Genomic DNA, 22,632 nt, shown 5'->3' on the forward strand with positions numbered 1-22,632 from the left:
CATTTTGAATCTCTTAAAGATTTCAAATACTTTGTCCTGGTGCTTGATCACATAGATCCATAACTTTTGACTAAACTCATCGACAAACGAAACAAAATACTTGTTTCTACCAATGATATGCTCTTCAAAAGGGCCACATACATCTGAATGTACAACTTTGAGTATGTAAGAGGATCTCATTGGCATAGTCGAAACAAATGACTTTCTGGATTGCTTTCCAACTAGACAACCTTCAAAGAGTTTGTCGGGCATCTCCAGACTCGGTATACCAATTACCATATCTTGGGTAAGTAGTTGACTGAGTGATTGAAAGTTCAAATCTCCAAACCTCAAATGCCACAACCAACTATGCTTGTGTTCGACAACCGCTTTTATACATTGTACTTCAGTTGAACTATTCACAGTCTTAAATGTCCTGTTCTTTGACAAAGGAGATTTTAAGACTAAATTATTCGGAGTGTCGAACAATTCTAAGTCTCCATCTTTCATAATCAATGAGAAACCTTTTTCGACTAGTTGTCCAACACTTAATAGGATGCACTTAATTCCAGATACATAAAGTACACCTTTGATTATATCTTTTCCTCCATTGCTTCTTTGAAAAACTATATTGCCAGTACCTTCTACTTGCAACAAGCTAATATTAGCAAGTTTGACCTTGCTCTTCTTCGACGAGTCAAAATCGGCAAACCTCACTTTTTGAACAATTATGTGATTTGAGCATTCCGAGTCGAGGAACCAAATCTTGGATTCAACATGGTCATCTACAACTGCACTCATAACCACCATATATTCAGAATCATCTGAATCTTGGCGTACAAAATTCGCTCCTTCCTCCTTGCCTTTTGTCGACGCCTTGTCTGTATCTTACCAATAATTCTTGGCCACGTGACCCCATTTTTCACAGTTATAACATTGCACACCTTTTTTCTTCTTGTCTTCTTGATAGGAGTTTCCTTATCCTCTTTTAGAGGATTCAAAAGCCATATCATCGAACTTGTGTTTTTTAGGGTTCGACCAAAACTTCTTACTCTGAGTCTTGTCTCCTTTGCCTTTGAACTTGTCAGAACCACTATGCTTCTTCTAAGCCTGAGTCTATAGTGCTTATATCGAATCTTGAACCCCTTTCCTTTCGTTAATCCTAATTTCACCAACCAAATCTTCCAGCTTCATGGTTTCAAGATTCTTGGATTCTTGAATAGCTAAGATAACGTGATCAAAGTGAGAGGTCAACATACACATTACCTTCTCAATTATCATCTTATCAGTTAGGGTTTCACCACAACCCTTCATAAGATGGACGAGATTCAACACTTTCGATACATATCCTACAATCTTTTCACCTTCTCTCATTTGCAACAATTCATATTGCCATCGTAAAGTCGGCAATTTGACGACGTTGACTTTCTCACCTCCTTCATAGTACTTGACAAGAATATTACATGCCTCCCTTGTCGATTCAGCATGAGAAATCTTGTAAAAAATTTCCGAATCTACCGCCGATTGAATGCAATACGCGACCTTGCAACATTTTTTCTTTGCCTCCTTGTTCACGACTCTCAGAGCATCAGTTGCATTCTCAGAAAGCTTAAGGATGCCATTAGTAACCACTTTTAGGGTTTCATGAAAGCCGAACAAGGACTGCATATGTTTTCTCCATTGGATCCAATTTTTGCCATCAAGAATTGGATGAGAATTCGGAATTCCGTTGGTTTCATTCATCTTTACAGCAAACACGATCAACAATCCACAATCCCATAAATACGATCACCGACGTGTGATTCTTGAAAACACGATCAAAAATCCAACTAGAGCTTTGATATCATTTGTTAGGTCATGAGGAGGAGTATCAACATTGGGTTAAGAGCAACACACAAGTGTGAGAGACACCACATATCCATCCAAAACCTTAAGGTGATAGGTGTATGGATTCTCTCACTTATAAATGCTCAAGTCTCCATATTTATAACCAATATGGGACTCTAACTTATATTTGACTTATTATTCTTAACAATACACTGACATTTTTTTTAATTCTTCTACTAACAAAATGGTTACCTTTAGGCTATTTAACATTTCAAGGAATTTTTTGAATTACCCATCTTTCAAATTTTTTTGTTTAGATAAAGATAATTAAATATTATATAGAGTGAAACTTCTTTCTCCTTATTTTCTTCTCCTCTACTCACAATTTTTTCTCAACTCTTTTTTTCTTTTCTTTCCTCATTTTTTTTCTCAGTTCAGTTCACTATTATCTCTTTCTCTTCGACTTCATCCTCATTCTCAATCTCAACCTTTTCTAATGAGTTTTGCTTTCAACACATAACATTTGTCACTACGAAAGCGTGGTTCCTATCAAATTAATAACATAACATATTTAATTTCTCTATGGGTTACCGATCATATTATCTTTATAATTGCAAGTAGATTGAGCAGCTGCGTATTTGGTAGTTGTCCAATATGAATTTTCAAGGAAACTTCATTATTCTTGTTGATAGTCTTCTGATCAAGTTTAATAGCTTTGGAATTATCTTGTGTCACTTGTATGAATTGTGTTTAGGATTCCTTCACATATTTATTCTTGTTGAGTTTGATTTTGATTTTGTTGTTTTTAAGGATCATTTTAACATCTTTGTTAAGGTCTTTGTTGAGGTTGATTTTGGTATTATTGAGGTTGTTCTCGTTGATTTTCATACGACTGTCAAGGTTGTCTTGGATGTTTATTTTGGTAGCATGATTGATGTTGTTGGATTTGGTTCGAACCTTGCTTCTGGCTCTCGCTCCACCGAAAGTTATGATGAGTTATCCATGTTTTAGAGATGGAGTTGTTCCTCTAATAATTTCATATGTAGTTGAATTCCTCGTCTAAGAAGCCTTCAAAATTGTATTGGCCATAGACATGACCACTATCACAATAATCACACATAAGAGCATGACCCAATTATACATATTGTACACGATCCTTGTGAAATATGCTAGTTGATTCGTTAGTGTGTCAAGTTGATATTACATTTGATTATGGTTTTCTAATAGTGCACTTTGAGTGACAAATTCTCTTGTTCCTCTTCTTGTAACACCCATGTCCATTAATGCACGATACTCGTTTTATGCTATATTTTCAATCAACTTTTATTTTTTTTAAGAGTTTTCCATTTTACCATGTTAACTTACATGTTTAATTTTATCAAAATATATAATTTTTTAAATTTTTATTCCTATGACATATGTTTAATACTCTTTTCACAATGAGTTTGTGAAATTGTTATTTGTAACTTCTCTCTCATTGTGAGAGCTATATTTATTTATCTTTTCACTAAACACACATTTAATAATATTGATTTATTTTATTTTTATTTTATTTTATTCAACGTCTATTTATAAAATATTTAAATGTAAGTAATAAATCACTATGACTTATTTAATAAGTCTTATTGGATAATATATGTCTCACTCTTTCACAAGTAGATGGTAGATAGAAAAATAAAATAAAAAATAAAAAATTGGTGATGTTAAAAATGACTAAAGCAAAATGAATGAGATAATTAGTGGTTTTGCTAGTAGGTTGGATGTTGACTAAAGCAAAATGACTATAAAAAAATAAATATATAAAAATAATATTAATTTTTAATAAGTTTTATATTATCATAAAAACTTTTAATTATCATATTTAGTCAATAAAATATATATATTTAAACACAAATATAGTATTTGATATAAATTCATCTACTATTTGTTAACTTTTTAAAAGTGTCTTTTGTTAAAAGAAAATAAATATCAAGTGTCTTCTCCTTTTCACCAAACAAAACTAAAGATATATATTTTTTATTATCCTATCAACTACTTTAGGTGCAAAGAATCTGTCATTTGTAGGCAAACAAATAAGAAAAATCCATATCGTATTTTATTAATTAGTTGAACAAGTTTAGACCAAAAATTAACATTTTACTATTATTTTTGTTTTATTAAAAAAAGAAAGATTAGAAAAAGAACAAAAAAAACGGTTAGAAAAAAAAAAGTGATGAGAGAGGTGTGTGCTGGCATTAGCAAAATTTTTATCTTACCGTCACCGCTTCGTTAGGGATCAGAGAGAGAAAAAAGAAAATACCAATCAACCAAACACAGCGTGACCGTGTCTTCTCTATTTCTTCATTCACTTCAAATTCTTCTTCAAATTCAATTCAATGTTGTTCTAATTTTCTAGATTGGCGCGTGGATCTCTCTCTATCTACTTTTATTTTTGAATTTTCCTATTTTTGAACCCTAAAATTTACTGTGATCTGGTGGTTGTTATGACGACGGTGAAGTCATCGTCACGGTCGCGAGCGACGGCGGCGAGTGTTAAGGAGAATGGAGTTAAGCTTGAAGAAGGTCTTACTCCGTTCAAGTCTGATAGATTTGATGCGGAGTTCTATGTTCAGTCTAATTCTTCTCTCAACGACAAGGTTCCTTTTCTCGTTTTGCATTTTTTTGCTTACTCTAGATTAACGACTTGCCGTTTCGTTTGGTTGAACTTGATTTTCTTTGATCCATTGTTTCTTGTTCTGATTACGTGATTTCAATTTCATTTTCATTCTCATTCGTAAGGTTTTGCTTTTTTTTCTCGATGATTGTTTCGCAACTTAATTTATTATGCAGAAAAAAATTAGTTAATTAATTGAAGAGTACACAATTTGTTAATGAAAAACTGTTGGCGACTAATCTGGAAGCTTAGATTCAATTATGTCATTTTCTCAAAATTATTATTAGTGTATAACTTCGTATCCTTCAAATTGCATTCTAAATCAAATTTTGATGGTTTTCTACTCTCTTTTTCTCCCAGGAAATTAAGCAATTATGCACGTATTTAGTAGACTTGAAAAGAGCTTCTGCCGAGGAGATGCGCAGAAGTGTCTATGCAAACTATGCAGCTTTTATCCGGTTAGTTGTGTGTTAGTTTGTATTAATTTTTTTGAAATTTAAACTTGTTCTTAAGCTAGAAACTAGTATAGGAAGTGGTTTTCTCGAATCAAACTAAATTTTTGTAATTACAATTACAATTTACAGTATATAAACCAAGAGGTTGTTTCCAAGATTTGTACTCATGTCGTCTATTTAGGTCACACCGGCCAAGGCTCGCCCACCTAGTGGGAGCCTTGCGCACTAAGCCGGGGATAATATATATATACAATAAACAATATAATATATATACAATAAACAATATACACAGTAAGATATATTTCTCTAAATTAATTAATTAAATCAATTGATGATAATGCACTAAATTAACATATATGGGTGAGATAGTGGGGTTTGTGTGCCCGACGGATATATGAAACCTATCTCCCCGATACAACAACATGCGTATGATAAAACACAGAAGGATACTGAATTTCTTCAATACTGAAGATAGGATATGACCTAGATAGATATATTCACAAAAATTTATAATAGAAATATACATATCAATGCATGATATTTGTAAAGAGGTGTTGAAATTTTATATTAATATATGTAGATGACAATGATCACAATTTACAAAAAAATACTTGTATCATAAGAATTAAGTACAGACACATCTTTCTCTTGTCCATTTCAAAATACATTTCATTCCTTGTAAACATTTTACAAATGTACTTTTTCCCTTATTAATGTCAAAATGTCACAAAAAGCATCATTAGTTCTATATAAAAGAAGTCTTGACTCCATTCAACTCTTTACAATTTACGTCTAATACTAAATGGATCATTTTCATCCCCCCATTCTCACCATCCAAAAATGCATAATTTATAAGTCTAGTTTATAAAGAGGAAACTCTACCAGCTCTTGATGAACTAGGTCAGCACCAGCATCCAAATTTTCATGTACATCTTCCCTAATGCCCCACAATTGCGTGTCTTCTTTTATATATTCTTAAAGAATGAATGAGGAGTGTGTACTATAATTCAGCTCACAACATGATGAAGAACAAGGTTGTACAAAAAGCTTTAAAGCAAGTTTTTTAGCTGTATGCCAAAGCACCAAAACAGTATCCCAAATGTATAGGCCAATGTTTTGTTTCAATTTTTTTTTTTAAATTTGGAAGATACTCCATGCACACGTATATACAATACTGCACCTATATACAATACTGATAACTATGAAGGAGGAGTATTGTACATAACTACACATATTAGTATCGGATATGGGTAAAATATAACACTTATACTTTAACAATTTGTGTTTTTCAGAAATTGTTTATTATATTTGTAAGAATTAATACCACACTAACACTGATTTTTACATTGAGTATGTGGGGTTCAAACTGCGTATTGCCGAAACTCTGAAACCAGTAGCTTCAACACATAATTCCATTGGTACCCTTCAAGCTTTTCTGCATATAAATTTCGGTACGGTGACCAAAATAGTATATAAATTCAACTCTTTTAACAAACAAAATACCAATTGTCTAATGGCAAAGTGGTGTTCAGCCACAGCTCCATTATGGATTTCACTTCTTAACTTAAGTATTTTGAGGGTGCAGAAGAAGGGAAACCAGATTTCAACTATTCAACCAATCAAAGCACTGGTTTGCATACAATTTATATATTGTGATACTTTATAAATTTTAAAAGGTCCTAATAATTTAGCTTCATCCTCATATATCATCAAATAAATATTTTATCAGTATCTGATTTGACAAAGGGTGTTGAGCATCTGAGGATTATTTATGAGAATTATCTTCTTCCTGTGTGTGGCCTAAATTTGGACGTGGTAGTTGGGGGAAGAGTTCATCCACCATAAAAAAGGCTGTTGCAATGATTTTTAACTGATGTATCATTAATCTCTTTTTAGCACATTAGTCAGTAAAACCATTTTAATTTTATTTTGCTGATTTATCATTAGTCATGTTTTAAATTTATGTAATATTTAAATGTCATAGAACTTCCAAGGAGATATCGGATTTAGAAGGCGAGCTTTCATCAATCAGAAACCTACTATCCACTCAAGCTACCTTGATACATGGTTTGGCTGATGGAGTTCACATTGATCAATTATCAATATCCGACTCTGATGGTTTTTCCGTGAATGGTACACTGGACTCTGAAGATCCGGAAATTTCAGACCTGGACAAATGGTTAGTTGAGTTTCCTGATCTCTTGGATGTTCTTTTGGCTGAAAGGCGAGTGGAAGAAGCTTTGGCCGCTCTTGATGAAGGAGAACGTGTTGTCTCTGAAGCAAAAGAGATGAAATCTCTCGACCCTTCTTTACTTCTGTCTCTGCAGAGTTCTATTACCGAGCGTAGGCAAAAATTAGCTGATCAGCTTGCTGAAGCTGCTTGTCAGCCCTCTACCCGTGGCGCTGAACTCCGTGCATCAGTTTCTGCCCTTAAAAAACTTGGAGATGGTCCACACGCTCACAGCTTGCTACTCAATGCTCATCTGCAACGGTATCAGTATAACATGCAAAGTCTCCGACCATCAAACACTTCATATGGAGGAGCATATACTGCAGCTCTTGCACAACTGGTATTTTCTGCAGTTGCACAAGCTGCAAGTGACTCGCTGGCTATATTTGGCGAGGAGCCAGCTTATTCTTCTGAACTTGTGATGTGGGCTACCAAGCAAACTGAGGCATTTGCCCTTCTGGTGAAAAGGCATGCATTAGCTTCATCAGCAGCTGCAGGAGGTTTAAGAGCTGCTGCAGAGTGTGTTCAAATAGCATTGGGCCATTGCTCATTGTTGGAAGCTCGTGGCCTGGCTCTCTGTCCTGTGCTTTTGAAACTTTTTAGACCTAGTGTTGAACAAGCATTAGATGCTAATTTGAAGCGAATACAAGAGAGTACTGCTGCTATGGCTGCTGCTGATGATTGGGTACTCACATATCCTCCTAACGCTAACCGGCAGACCGGTAGCACAGCAGCACTTCAACATAAACTAACAAGTAGTGCCCATCGCTTCAATTTGATGGTCCAGGTGAGAATTTTAGTTTTGACACAATATTGACTTATGATATGGAATGATGTTTGACTTGAGAAACAGTGTTATAGCAGGTGTTGGGACAGTGTGAGTAGTTGTTATAAAACTAGCTGCAGAAATATATATGTTATTTTGACTGTTAATGTGAATATTATCTCTCTTTTAAATGAAGAAATTTATAAATGTGCATAAAAACAGATGGCTTATTTCGGTTCATTTATAAATAATATCTACCTTTGGTCATGTTTTTTTCCTGTCGTTTTCATTTTTCTTGTTAGATCTGTTAATAATATTTTGAACTTTAACCGTGGAATTGAATAAATAATTGTCTCCGGACTTCAATACACACAGTTACTCACCTTCCATATTTAAAACTATTTTACTCTATCAAATTATTTTCTGTGTTTCCCTTGTATAATGGTTCTTTGTTTCAAATTCACCACAGGACTTCTTTGAGGATGTAGGACCACTGCTTAGTATGCAGTTGGGAGGCCAAGCTCTGGAAGGGCTGTTTCAAGTATTTAACTTTTATATGAACATGCTTATTAAAGCACTACCAGAATCAATGGACGAAGAAGAAAGCTTTGAGGGTTCTGGAAACAAAATTGTACGAATGGCTGAGACTGAAGCCCAGCAGATTGCATTGCTTGCTAATGCCTCGTTACTAGCTGACGAACTACTTCCGCGTGCAGCCATGAAGCTCTCCTCCCTAAACCAAGATCCCTACAAGGATGATAACCGTAGAAGAACCTCAGAAAGGCAAAATCGCCATCCTGAACAACGGGAATGGAGGAGACGACTTGTGGGTTCAGTTGACAAGTTGAAAGATACATTCTGTCGGCAACATGCTTTGAGCCTGATATTCACAGAGGAAGGAGATAGTCTTCTTACAGCTGACATGTATATAAATATGGAAGGAAATGCAGATGATGTTGAATGGATTCCATCTTCGATTTTTCAGGTATTTTTTTAAACTGGGTTTTAAGTATAACCATTCCATTTCATTCTTTGTTGAGTGAATTTGGACTTCACTTTCTTTTTTCCTTTGCTCGGCATAAGTGTTTGTAATGTATCCTCTCTACTTTTCCTTTCTGCTTGCTCTCTTTTTCTTGTTGTGAACTTCTTTTTTACGGCTATATGTAATGAGGAGAAAACTCCAGAATCTGATTCTGCAGTCTCGTGGTTGTTGATTTTAAAAATGGATGGATCAGACAGAAAATTGATGGTCTCTATATTTCTAATTCTAGAATACCTTATCCACATTTTAGAGTGATCGCTAATTTTTTGGATATTTGTGAAATTGCTAATTAAGGTATGTACCAAACAAAATATTTTTTCAGAATAATTTTTGTTATCAATTGATATTGAATGTTTGACACATCTTGGTATGTTTGATGTATTTTTTTCTTTCCTTTTTGCGGTTTCAATATCTTTCCTTGCTATGCTTCAATTATTATTCAAAATCTGACGAGGCTATTTTGTCATTGTCCAGGAACTTTTCATAAAATTGAACAGAATAGCAAATATAGCAGCAGATATGTTTGTAGGCAGGGAAAGATTTGCTACACTGCTCTTGATGAGACTTACAGAAACTGTTATTTTGTGGATTTCAGAAGATCAGAGCTTTTGGGATGATATTGAGGAAGGGCCAAGGCCTTTAGGTCCTCTTGGTCTACAACAGGTATGACACTAACAAAATTTAAGAAATAAAAATAGAAAATGTTTTTACAAAGTAAACAACCCCCAAGAAAAGGCCGATACATCTTCGTTTCTATTTCAATTAATTTATTGTCAGTAAAACTGTTTTTATTCCTAAATTTAGCATTTTATTTATTTCACATCATTACATGTGAAATGCATAGTATATTTTTATTACACAATACATCTATAGTGTAGCTATATTATTATTTTATTCAAGCCTTTCTGGTTATCAAGCACATGGAGAAAATCAACCATTTGGAGATTCTTGTCGTGCATTCAAAAGCATTTTAGGGCACATTTATTTACTTTTTGGAATTAAAATTCTTCCAAAACCCATTTAAAAAAATTCTCCAAAACCTAAAAGAAAATCATCCTTATATTTGTTATAATATTTTTGAAAATGACTGTTCCAACATCGTAGAATGTATTGCTCTTTAGAATCTTCAAACACGCAGTTGTCTGGTGTAATGATTTACTGATAGGGAAGATCAATAGATGCATATTTCATTTGAAAGAACCATGGCAGCCATATAATTTTCTTTTGTATGCTGTGCAGTTTTATTTGGATATGAAGTTTGTTGTGTGTTTTGCCTCCAACGGTCGGTATTTGTCAAGGAATTTGCAACGAATCGTCAATGAAATCATAACGAAGGCAATGACAGCATTTTCTGCTACAGGGTTGGATCCATATGGGTAGGTTCTGCAATTTTGTTTTAGCCATGTTTCACCACCAACATTCTATCTGTGTTTTCCATTGTTGTCATTGGAAGCATTTGTTCATTTTGAGAGTCTAATATATATTTTTTTGTTCTAGGGAACTGCCTGAAGATGAATGGTTTAATGAAATATGTCAAGATGCTATGGAAAGATTAAGTGGAAAACCGAAGGAAATAAACGGGGAAAGGGAACTTAGCAGCCCTACCGCATCTGTCTCTGCACAATCAATTTCATCTGTCAGGTCTCATAATAGTTCATAATGTGTAGTTTAATCCCTGTAAATTAGTACGGTCCAATCTATCATGAAATTACTGACAGATTATTGTCACCATTAAAATTGATCTATTCATTGCTTCTCATGTTGTTTCTATATTCCCTTATCATCCCTTTCATTTTTGTCGCCAATGGGGGATAACCTTGCATTTCTGTAGATTTAATAATTTTTTCATCCTGTCAAATTTAGCCTGTGTTTGTAAATGTTTGCTGACTCGATTATTTGGATCATATTCTTAAATAATATTTTTTGAAAGCATACTCCGTATTTTTAAGTTGCCATTCTTGCACAATTTTTGTTTCCGAAGGTCCTGGCTTTTCATTTGAATGTTTTTCTAGCATGTTACCGTATAGTTCTTTTGGAATGTATAAATATATATGTTTACTCAGCACACTGCTCATAAAAACTCCTTAGTAGCATAGAAAGAAAAAACAATCGACAACTTTCTTAACCAAAAAGAAACTCTTACTCTTTAAAAACCAGAACAACACTCTCTGAATATGTTAGTGTTGGAAAAAGTGACACTTGAGCTTGATTACAAATACTGTTGCGGACTACACGGATGATGTTTTGAACATGCGTTCATCCTCTCAAACAAATATGGCTGTCCATAATTAGCTGTCCATAATTAGCTAGAGTTTGCATTTGTTGTAGTCTTCGAACGTTCAATATACTGTGATTCTTTTAAAAGACAGTTAATTATCTCATAAGTTTATTATTCTTTTTGTCTTTGTATAAAAAGCTGAATTTTTTTTCCAGACTAAGTAATGAATGAGCCCATTCATTAAAGACAGGCAAAAAGTTGGATAAATAAAAGGGCATTAATGCACTATTAGAGCACCAAGGTAAAAAAGAGAAATGCTTTCGGTTTATGGAGATAAATCTTTGGACGGATCTTAAATACACATTATAGGTCAATTTTGTGTCACGTTTTTGGAGTGTGGTTTTATTAGATTTGGAGATACGTGTCAGTGGATGCATTTTTTAAGCAAACTGAAATAGAAATAGAAAATTAAAAAGTTGTATTTTTACAATAAAATTACCATTTACGATGTAAAATCAATATTACATATTAACATAAAAATCAAACATTAAACTTTAATATTTAGATGAACCTTCAACATCTTCATAATATCTTTGATCGATTTTGAAATCGCCGCTTCCACTTCAATCAAAAAGGCAAAGTGGACTAGTGGTAAGGCATTGTGTCTAACAACCAAGTGGTCCGAGGTTTGAATCTGTGGTGAATGCAAAAAATTTGGGACTTTGACTAATATACCTTACAGAAAGGACTAACGTGGTGCTGTTTGAAAAGATAAAGGATCACATTGCTGTTTGTAAAGATAATGAACCAAAAAGAGTATTTTGCTTGTTTTAATAAAAAAAACGCGCCAAAGCCCCCCTTTCCTTCCTCACTTATCAAAATACCCTCTCAAACTTTCAACCTCTCAAGTCTGAAACTCTCTCAACTGACATTCTCTCAAAATCATTCAACTCATTTCAAAGCTTCTTTCATCAACATAAAATCGATCAAAGAGCTGCCTCAACATCAAACTAAACTCACATTTGATAAAAAAATTTTCTTCTAATTTTTTTTAATTTCTATATACATTTGTAGAAATTGAGCATTCAATTATGTAATGGATAATTTAGATATGTTATATAAATGAGCAATGTGTTTGTAGATAGTTTAAATGATCAATGTATTATTTTGGATATTGGCATGAATTGCATTTCTGCCATTGACATTCTTCTGAGTTGCAGAACCTTACGAAGATGCATCTCCAAAAAATTTCAACGTTTTGATTTCCAAAATCCTGATATGCATATTCAGAATTTATTAGTCTATATTTTTTAGTTTGACCTCATTGTGTTTCATATGTATAATACTTGTGTGGTTTACTTACAAGAATTATGGTTGATAATTAAGATAGATTGAGGCACGACACAATTGCGCAACATGCATCAGTTCAGAGGGAAAAAGCTCGATCTTCGCAGGAATTTGTGGTTTCTAGCCCAGTTGATGCGGATGCGTCAACTTCAGGGGCCCATGCATCTCCATCTTTGTCTTCCCGTATGAGACATATGTCACCTACTCAGGCACCCGAGGCACCCCAAGCACCCGAGGGGTTTGGAGAAGGTCCGTCAGACTTATCGTTGTTGCCTCTATACCAGGACCATACTGCTAAACATGTTTGAGACGAAGAGGTAAAATTCAGTTGTATTTATTCTTTGAAATATCATGGTTGTTATAATATTCAAAGTTTCCAACGATAATTTATTTTTCTGTAGGACCGTGATGCCTTAAAATGCATTAACCATGACCAAAAGTTTATAGGTTTGCCGCAACCTAATGAGAAGTGGTTTCAAGATGTGATGCAACCATCTGGGCTAAGAGACTTATGCATGATTGGTTATGTTATGATTAACCATGGTATGTTGTCCACGTTTGTAGATATATCGCACTAGGATATGTTATCATTTCATCTTCCACATGGTGAGATGTCTATCACATTGGACGATGTTTCATGCCTGTTGCATCTTCTGATGGGGGGGGGGGGGGGGTTATACCATGACATGATTAACATAGATGATTGATTGAAGATGATGGTATATTATATGGGAGCTAACCGAGAGGATGTCATGAAGGATTTAGAAGACACCCGAGGGACTCATGCTAGGTTTTGATTCTTTAAGTGGTTTTATACATAGCAGTTGCATGATGCAGAGCAAACCGCTGGTGATGATGAGTAGGTTGTGCAACATATATCATTTGCATTTAGATAATACTTGTTGTACTTGGTTGGCACATCCATTTTTATGGACAAGAGTGTCACTTATATGGATGTGATCTACCTGAGATACTTCGATGACTTGGAAAAGATCCATAAGTACAATTGAGAGCCGCTTGTTTGGTCTACCTGTACTCCAAATTAGCTATAATTTATATGCAAAAGACCAAACCGATGACAGATAACATCACACTGTTGACGATAATATTTTTGCATCTTTTTGTGTTTGTGTGTCATTTTCATAACACTTTTGCCATGTCATTAATAATGATTAATATATATACCATTTTCATACTTGAATCCTCCAACACTTCTCACACATATCTGGTTGGTCATGTATTCTAACATAGGATATTTCATGTGCTTCTGCATTCGTCCCGCTCAGAGGAAATCAGGCGACGAAGTCAAATAGAGTGTATCTTGACCGCTTGAGAGAAAAAGATATACACTTTCATATTTGCGTCACTCACTGTGAGACGCGTCTCTTTGAAGACATAACACTCTACACTGGATGGTTGACTTGCGGTTCACGTCTGACGTATCTTTATTTTCCTGAGCGTGTCATGCGGCAGTTCGGCTATATGCAATTTTGATCAGTGCATTTTCATGCATATTCTTTGACTATCATATTACGACAATTATAGAGTGTCTTTTTTTATTTATACTATTTTAGTGTGTTTCTTAAAGCTTAGTTTATTTTTATCTTTATTTTAATTTCGTATTATATTTTTTTGAATAAACAATTATTTATCTCTTCTCGCTGTGCAGATCATAATTTGGGCTACGTGAACCAAATTAACGCTTTCTAATATGGGTTAGAAAGATGAAAGAAAAAGTTATAAGTTTTATGTTGAAGTCAAAAGTTGATTCGGAATTCAGAAGAGTCGACTAATTTGCTTTAGTTAAAGACTTAAGAAATAATTAGTTTTAGGCCAGATTTTTTTTTATATTTTCCGATCTGGTTAGGATTAGAACCTGAATTCCTCGTTTCCTTTAATCTAAGTAAGTCGCGGCTATTGTTGATTCATCTTATTTACTAATCGCAAAAATTAACTTTGTTTTGTACGATTCATGGAGAACTGATTCTTACGGTTAATCTGTTGAATCGCATTTCCATAAAGCTTTGAGGTTCTTAGTTTTATCAGTACAATTTCGTTCTCTTTCAATTTTGTTCATTGAAATTCAATTGCTTAATTTGTTATTTCGTGGAATAGTTTTGATTAATTTTGTATGATTGCATCCTAAACTATAAGCGTTTTTGACGTAACTTTGTCGTTAATTTGCGTATGTTAAAATCATGTTTGCTTAATTCGTGATTGCTTTACTAGGATAATAGATGTCTCAATCAATATGATATACATTGCGCTTGTTAATCGATATAGTGATCGAATAGAGACCGAAGCCGCTTAGGGAATTGGTGAGGTAGATCAGTGATAAACCGAAAACTGAAACAATAGACTAACTAGTTCGTAAATAATCGTTTATCATCATCTTAATCGAAACTTAAAAAAACAGTGTTCCTTTCTAGTGATAAAATTCAATACAAGAGTCCTTGCGATACGACTCGAGTGTCGTTTCTCAAAACTACAATTTTTAGTTACTCATTTTTGACATGTGCGCGACAGCGGATCGGGTATATTCTCAGAGACCCTTTTGACTCTGCTCCTCCCGCTATGACACATAGAAATATGGATATCATGTCTAATGATTATCTTAATCATGTAGTACCAGATGAGATACGAAATACCATAACTCCTAACGATTGGAGTGTTGTACACTACTACATACAATGATATTTCAGGATGTCACATTCTTATACACCAGATGCTCTGGGAGATCCACATAGGTCAGCTCATTGGAAAATACTAGAGGAAGAGCATTCTAAAAATATCATATTATTTATGTGTTGCCTATATGTCATCATATCATGGAGATTGGGAAGATGAGTATAGACAGAGGATTTACTCTGGATGGCTCTGAGGTGAGGGACGTTCTAGATGCCATGATGGGGGAGACACTGCAGTACAGGAGGCAACGCAGGAACAGGGGGCCCAAGTTCATCATACCTCTTAATATATAGTGTTTGTATTATGAGTTCTATTTTTGATTCTATTTTATTTTGACTTTATTTTGTACTTCAAATTTACTAATTTATATATATCATTTTCATATTATTTCAAAAGTGTGTGGTTTAATTTAGACAAAGATTGGAAATGATATTATAGCTCATAATATATCGTCAAATTCATTCGAGCATCTTTAAAACAAAGTTAAAAAAGTAGTCTTTAGTGTAGTTCTGAAAATACATCTTCAAATTCTGTTAAAACAAAAATGCATCTCCAAAATAATTTCTGTTAAAAAAAACATCTCAATAAAAAATGCATAAAAATATAAATAAAATTATTCTAGAAATACATCTCTAAAATAAATATGGAATAAAACTCAACTAAAAAATATTCAATGAGGCGCAAGATACTATAGATGTATTCCCAAAATCAAATGAACATTTTTAAATTTTCATAGGGTGCCGTTTAAGATGAGATTAACAATTCTCCAATTTTTGAAAAAAAAACTTGGTTTTTTTACAAATATCTTATGCCTATTAAGCTATTAAAGACATTCCCTACAAATGAGATTAATAAATTAATATGCAAATGAGATTAAATTTTATTTTTTAAAAAATTTATATAACTATTATTATATCATATATCATATTTCAATAATAAATTTTGAATATACAAAAAACATATAGGTTGATGAAACTAATTTACTAAAAGCATTAGCAAATTAAAAAAATAACTTTAAATACAAAATACAGTGTAATAATAACAGTAAAATTATATATATTTACTTAAATAAACCAACACTTTTTATAACATGGAGTCTCACTTTTTAAAACCAAATGAAAAAAGAAATTTGAAAAAAGTCTGGACGTAAGGGAGTCTCACTCTTAATGAATGGTGTGCGAGCTGAAGAGTTCAAAGCAAAAAGTTAAAAAAGATTAAACTCATTGATAGCATGATGAGGATCCCAGAACTACCTCATTATAGTTTTAAGTAATTAGCCTACTAGTCATTTTTATACACAAATAATACTTGACACAATATAGACATTGAGTTCTCGCATAGAACTAACATTTACTGTTCATCATTCATCAGAAACCCATTGTCACAGGGAACCTATAATTCAATTGCTGCTTCACGTGATATCCAACAGATGTTCCAACCAAATTTGATGGTAGATTACCTTACCAGTGCAAACATAAATCACCTGCAACAGTGTGGCAGTAGCAGTAATGGACCTTCCATTAGGAAAGGTAGCTTTGTCATGTTGCAACCCTGTATAAATCAGACAACATATAACTCCGATAATTCCTTTAAAGACTTTTAACTTCAACGCATTAACACTAATGCTCTGATCAAATGGAGTGATGAATGCCAAGGTGGATGTAGTTTAAGCAAACAAAAACTCTTCTAAAGTCCAAAGCATGGGAGTGTAGTACTTTAGAAGACAAAATGCAAGTTTATATCCGGCGATTTAAAAATGAATCAAATGAATTTAAAGAACTTCATAGTCAATTACACATTTATGACAATTTCAATCATTAATTTCCTAATCACCGATTATAACCATATTTTATCATCTAGTGTATGCACCCAGTTCACAGAAACAAAATTTAAAAAGGAGGAGACAAAATGCGGTGCAAATGACAATGGTAATGAGTGGAAAGGGTAGTAGCAGGATCATTGATGTGATATCCTAATTTCTCCACACCCTAGCCAAACTGTGCCATGAAAACAAAGCAAGCATCATAATAAGATGTCATGTCAAATAAACAACACATGAACCTAAAGGTGGAAGCAGATGCCAATGCCTGCTTGGATAAGCATTCCTAATACCAATGTATACAGAAAGTGTAATGACCATAAGGCACACAAATAAAACAAAATTAAGACCCATGCACAGCTTCTACAAATGATAACATCGTCTAACACCTATGGAAGTAATTTTGGGAACCAACACATGCTGCCAAGAAATGCATGTCTGATTAGTATAACATAGGCAAATGAATGTATATGATGCCACTGCATTCATTAACATGAGCAGGGATGATAATGGCGATGACTTGATAATCAATGGATGCATGTAACAGCTGCAAGATGCATCCTATTATGTAGTAATATTGGTTGGAGCATAAAGAACAGAGTACATCCCCTTCAAGCTACTGATAAGCCATTGCTACTGGGGCTCCGTTGGCACCAGGAGGAACAGCAATAGGGACACTCCCATCTTTTCTTTTCCCAAATGGATTTTTGGAATATCTGCTAAGAAGTCAAGAAAATTACAAAAGAACTCCTTGCTTACAACAGAAGGGAGAAATCACAACAAATTTTATACCAAATTAAATGCAAAGTATGAGTGTTTTTTGAATACACATTGAGAGATAAGAGATGGTAGCAAATATCAGATTATATGGTCGGGAAATGTATGAAAACAAGTAAAAATTTCAAGAAAACCCACTGAAGAATCAAACAAAAGAAACCCATGGTTTCAGTATCAAGAAAAGCACATTAAAAGACAAAAGCAAACATACATGGTGAATAGGAATAAGTGCAAAGGATTTAAGCAAAAACTTGTCATGTATTCTCTAGTCATAAACCCCCCGAGATGTTGGGTTAATTAGGGAATGAACATGAGAGTTGAAAGAAAAATCAAGAAAACAAAGCTTCGCATGCTTGACAATAAAAAAGGATATTGTATCCGCATGCCAATTGAACCAGAACTTGGGATAACAGCACCCTGTAGATTGTGGTGCACATTTGTAGCACTATTCACATCCTGCAAGAGGATTGAATACCAAACTGAGGAAAATTTGAATGAAAACACAAGACAAGTATTAAAGTTTACTGACAATAAAAACACAATACAAGAAAAGATTTTTCAGACTATAAAAATGACAAATATGAACAAAAGTTTACAGACTTCAAACTCAATGAAACAGACTGTATGCCTCTCCTGCCTTAAAATCTTCATTTGCTTAAAACCAGGTTGTCTGCATTAGATAGCCAAGTTCAACAGATTAATCACATACTTGAGACAGCATAGAAAATACTACATTGATTTAACAGTAGAGTCTGTGTGAAAGGATAAGATGCACATACACACTGAAAAGGCCCCTCACTTCTTCCTCATTAATGTTCTCTCCCAAGTTCCCAATAAACAGGGTGTTGCAAGGAGGATTATCTTTAGTGTTCTGTACAACAGAATATTTAAAGTTAACACATTGCATTACCTGTCTATCATTGATAAACAATATTAAGGGAGGCATTAAAAACATTTATTAATAAACAGATAAAATCAATCCGGCGGAATTGATAAAAATTAAACACCAAAAACATTAGATAATGTGGTGAAAACAACATCTTTGCATGATAGTGGCTAAGTTAAAATCAACTATGAATATACATGGAACAAATAAAACTTCTACTTTACCCTTTATACATCATATCTTTTCCAGTAGGATGTACCTAACACATTTAAACATTCATTCAGCAATTTAAAGGTATTCATTACTTTAATCTTGGTTTCATAGACAATTAAAATACTGATGTAATCTCTAAAATATGATTCTAAATCCGAGCTGAATATAACAATTAAGTCAACAACACATCCGACCAAATCAAAGGCAAATTCTTCATCTTCTATATTCCCTTTGAGATACAATTTTAGAACTTTTCCAAGCCCAATCAAGACTTCAGAACAATTCGGGAGAACAGTAAAATGCAGGTACCTTACTTCATCAATTTCTAACAGTAACATAGTAATAATATATACCAACGAGAACAGAGATCAAGCCCATACAAAAGGAGAAACTAAATAAGCAAACGTTGTAGACCTTATATAGCTAACGTCATATTCAAAAACTCCACCTTCCCTATTTATAAAATAGGAGCTCAACCCTTCACGCAAAGGGTAAAGATATAAAAATTGACAGAAAGATAAGTGAAACCAAAGTAGCCTTAAAAGTTTATAAGCCACTCTCACCTGAACTGCAACATAACTGCTAGGCGCTGCTATAGAAACTGAAGCAGGCATTGGTACTGGTGCAACAGGATAGCCTGCATATGGATCATAAGGAGGAGGAGGTGGTGGTGCCATATATCTAGGCCACAAAAACAAACTTATAGTTAATAATATGGAGGAACAAAGAAAAGAAAACTCTTATCAATGTTGCCAATCGTGGTTCGACGGTTTGTTCAAATTCTGCTACACAACAGTGCTATAGCTTCTATATGACAACATTTTGTACTACCTAGCATGTTACAGAACAAAAGCGATTTGTACAAATTCTGCTAGGATATAGCGCTTATATTTGTCAAACTATTCTTATATATGATAACTATATAAACAAACACACACATATAGGCAGTGTTAGTGATAGTTTACCCATGTGGTCCCCAAACAGGTGGTGGTGGAGGATGAAAAGGAGATGGGGTTACATAAGCGGTATGTGTATAATCCCCTGCTGTTCGTAACCGCTTACTTTGATCAAAAGCACTTGCATCAGCTCCTATTCCTACAAAAAAACAAAATAAGTAACACTTCTATGCAATTTACAGTGAAATGTGCAATAAGTTTGGCATGATCACAGCTGTGTCACCGTGATTTTGTCAAAATCACTTTCATTACAAACACAAACTTATAGTGAGATTCAATAAAAATTCAATTGAACTGAATGACCTCTTTTAACAAACAGATTTTTCTTGGCCATCTCAGTGTGAAGAACGGACTTGGATTCATGATCGAACAGCATCTCCTGAAGAATGTCTTTGGCAGCAATCGCTTGATGAGGAGAAGTGAAAAGAGCAAAACCCATAGGCTTTTCAGCTTTGAAATTCAACTGAGAAGCTTCAAAACCCGGTAACCATCGAAGTAGGTTCTGAATTTCTCTCTCTTTTACATCTTCTGGAAGTCCCGTTATGAATATAGTTCGAACCTAAACGCAGTGAAAACGCATCGAATGAAATTGCATCACATGTTTGATAATAGATTCGATTTTGGAATAAATAAGAGTGAAGTGAAGTTAAGTTACCTCTTCGGGGGAAGGAGAAGGAACGGCGGTAGGTGGAGGAGGAGCGGCGGCCGGAGGCCATTGTTGGTGGTAATGGTGGATGCCGGTGCCAGCCATGTGAAATTCCGAAAGAAACCCTAACCCTATTGCTACACCACGCACCAGTGAATCTGGTGTTTTGTTTACTCCAAACACTCTCTTCTTCAATGTTGAAGGTGTACTTGATTATTGTTTTAAAATTATATTACAAACTCAACACTTAAAATCTTTATCAATTTTTTGATTGTTTGTTTGTTAATGTTTGTTAATATACTATAATTTCCTAATTTATTTATTTATCCTATCTTATAAATTGGATTTTTTTAAAATAATCAACTATTTCAATTTAATTTCTTAAATAACCACAATTTCAATTTATTTATCAAAATAATCATGTTGTATGCACATGTTTAAATCATGTGTCAGTTGGACTGCACATGCATTTTGTCATTGAGCAAATGCGTCATCACCATTGGCGCATACATGCAGGGAAGCCAATGCAATTGGTGCATATTTACTATAAATCGGTGTCATGTTGTCATAGTTGGGTCGTTGTGGTTGGGTGGTTTGTGGATGATATGGTTGCCCGAATTAAGACATTGAATCGTTTTGGAAACAAAGCAAAGATTCCTGTGGTGTAATAAAGTCAAACAATAGTTGGGTGTTGTAGCGTTTGGATGTTTGGGTGTTCATAAGAGGGGGCTATGATGGGATGAGATTCAATCGTATGAATCATTCAGGCTATAGACAGATGTGGTGGTTGTGTATGGTTGTTGGAGGTTAGGGTTTGATTCCGGGTTTTGAGTTTGGGTGTGCGGCATGAATTGGTTGCGTGGTTGGGTGTTGATGGTTATGTGTATATGGTAGGGTGATAGTGTGAGGTTGGTCGTTGGGTTTGGGTGGGTTGACATTGTTCTTGGGCGGGATTTGATGTTAGGCGTTTGATGACGAAACTCGTTAGCGTAGATCAATCAAATACCTTGGCTCAAACACAAATTATGGTGTTGCAACCGATCTAAACCATGCCATATAATATTGAGATCAGACGAAGTTAGGGGCGTTGTTTGAGATCAGAAGTTCCAAATGAAGTTCAGTGTTACAATTTGGGCAGTTGTTCAGTGATGCTTCAATGAAATTCATTAAAGAGGAAACTGGCAAAGCTAACACACATGTGGTGATGGTGTTTGATCGTACTAAAGGTTGGTACACTGTTATTGAGTTAATGAATCACAATGAAGGCATACCGATAGAACACTATCGAGTAGAACTAGATAGAGGTTGGTGTGACTGCGGAAAGTTCCAAGCCTTTCGTATGCCATGCTCTCATGTAATAGCGACATGCTCAAAGGTTTGACAGGATCCTCCCAACTTACTATCTGACGTTTACAAAGTCATAAACCTTTGCAATGTTTACAAAATTAGCTTTTCAGTGGTAGCAAAAGAGGATTATTAGCCTGCATATCAAGGGGACATTCTTTGGCACAATGAAATAATGCGAAGAAAGAAAAAGGATCGCCCAAACATCACCCGTATTTGAACCGAAATGGATACGACGAACAAAATGGTTAGATTATGTAGTTCATGTCGTTAGCCCGGTCATAATCCTACTAAATGTCCTAGTGTTGGAACAAACACAACAAGATAATTTTAATTATAACTCTTTTGATTTATATTAAAAACAACATTCATTTCATATGATAAGCAAAACAAATACAATAATTGAACAACAACACAAGGAACTACAATAAATAAAATACCATCACAACCAAATACAACACATAAACAACATAAATATGCGATTACAACTATCAAAACAATTTTGTGAGAAGTATACATCATCATGTGAATGTCTCTGTCAGTTTTAACATCCACCCAGAAATGAACTTCTCTGTTTTGGTTGAACGTGATATCAAGCCATTGAATTCTTCTGATCCTTACACCATCTGCAATGTCTCAATCTAACCAACGATTCAAGATCCTGTTAAGATGTTCGAACGAATCTACATTTCAAAGTCAGATCTTCATCTGAGGTTGCACTGCTGAAAAGACTAAATCGGCATTTCTCTTGTGAATATAAAGACGTAAGTATGAATATGCAGACAT

General features: G+C 34.3%; 2 protein-coding genes across 3 annotated transcripts; one reads left to right on the forward strand and one right to left on the reverse strand.

The window, feature by feature from the left end:
* Positions 1-4,035: 4,035 nt before the first annotated feature.
* LOC127101126 (exocyst complex component EXO84B) lies at positions 4,036-10,893 on the forward strand. The gene is made up of 7 exons (XM_051038463.1): positions 4,036-4,442; positions 4,820-4,917; positions 6,899-7,931; positions 8,380-8,895; positions 9,427-9,615; positions 10,192-10,328; positions 10,450-10,893. The coding sequence occupies exons 1-7, from the start codon at positions 4,290-4,292 to the stop codon at positions 10,610-10,612; spliced, it is 2,289 nt and encodes a 762-aa protein (XP_050894420.1). The 5' UTR covers positions 4,036-4,289; the 3' UTR covers positions 10,613-10,893.
* Positions 10,894-17,267: 6,374 nt separating this feature from the next.
* On the reverse strand, positions 17,268-20,797 carry LOC127101164 (uncharacterized). 2 transcript variants are annotated; one of them, XM_051038491.1, is made up of 8 exons: positions 20,512-20,797; positions 20,160-20,415; positions 19,866-19,995; positions 19,464-19,581; positions 18,581-18,672; positions 18,402-18,471; positions 18,171-18,257; positions 17,268-17,736 (listed from the first exon to the last, which is right to left on the reverse strand). In XM_051038491.1, the coding sequence occupies exons 1-8, from the start codon at positions 20,605-20,607 to the stop codon at positions 17,641-17,643; spliced, it is 945 nt and encodes a 314-aa protein (XP_050894448.1). In that variant the 5' UTR covers positions 20,608-20,797; the 3' UTR covers positions 17,268-17,640. The 2 variants fall into 2 exon arrangements, with proteins under 2 accessions (XP_050894448.1, XP_050894449.1); XM_051038492.1 differs by having other exon boundaries at positions 19,866-19,989; positions 20,512-20,744.
* Between the last annotated feature and the right edge of the window lie 1,835 nt (positions 20,798-22,632).

The sequence above is a fragment of the Lathyrus oleraceus genome, chromosome 7 (genome assembly GCF_024323335.1).
Source record: "Lathyrus oleraceus cultivar Zhongwan6 chromosome 7, CAAS_Psat_ZW6_1.0, whole genome shotgun sequence".
Lineage (NCBI taxonomy): Eukaryota > Viridiplantae > Streptophyta > Magnoliopsida > Fabales > Fabaceae > Lathyrus > Lathyrus oleraceus.

Excerpts from the sequence above, each read along its gene's own strand:
- LOC127101126 (XM_051038463.1), top strand. The coding sequence starts at position 4,290 with ATGACGACGGTGAAGTCATCGTCACGGTCGCGAGCGACGGCGGCGAGT. Across the intron at positions 4,918-6,898 it reads AACTATGCAGCTTTTATCCG|AACTTCCAAGGAGATATCGG; the intron begins GTTAGTTGTGTG and ends TAAATGTCATAG. Across the intron at positions 10,329-10,449 it reads ACAGGGTTGGATCCATATGG|GGAACTGCCTGAAGATGAAT; the intron begins GTAGGTTCTGCA and ends TTTTTGTTCTAG.
- LOC127101164 (XM_051038491.1), bottom strand. The coding sequence starts at position 20,607 with ATGGCTGGCACCGGCATCCACCATTACCACCAACAATGGCCTCCGGCC. Across the intron at positions 20,416-20,511 it reads CTTCTCCTTCCCCCGAAGAG|GTTCGAACTATATTCATAAC; the intron begins GTAACTTAACTT and ends CACTGCGTTTAG. Across the intron at positions 19,582-19,865 it reads CCTGTTTGGGGACCACATGG|ATATATGGCACCACCACCTC; the intron begins GTAAACTATCAC and ends TTTGTGGCCTAG.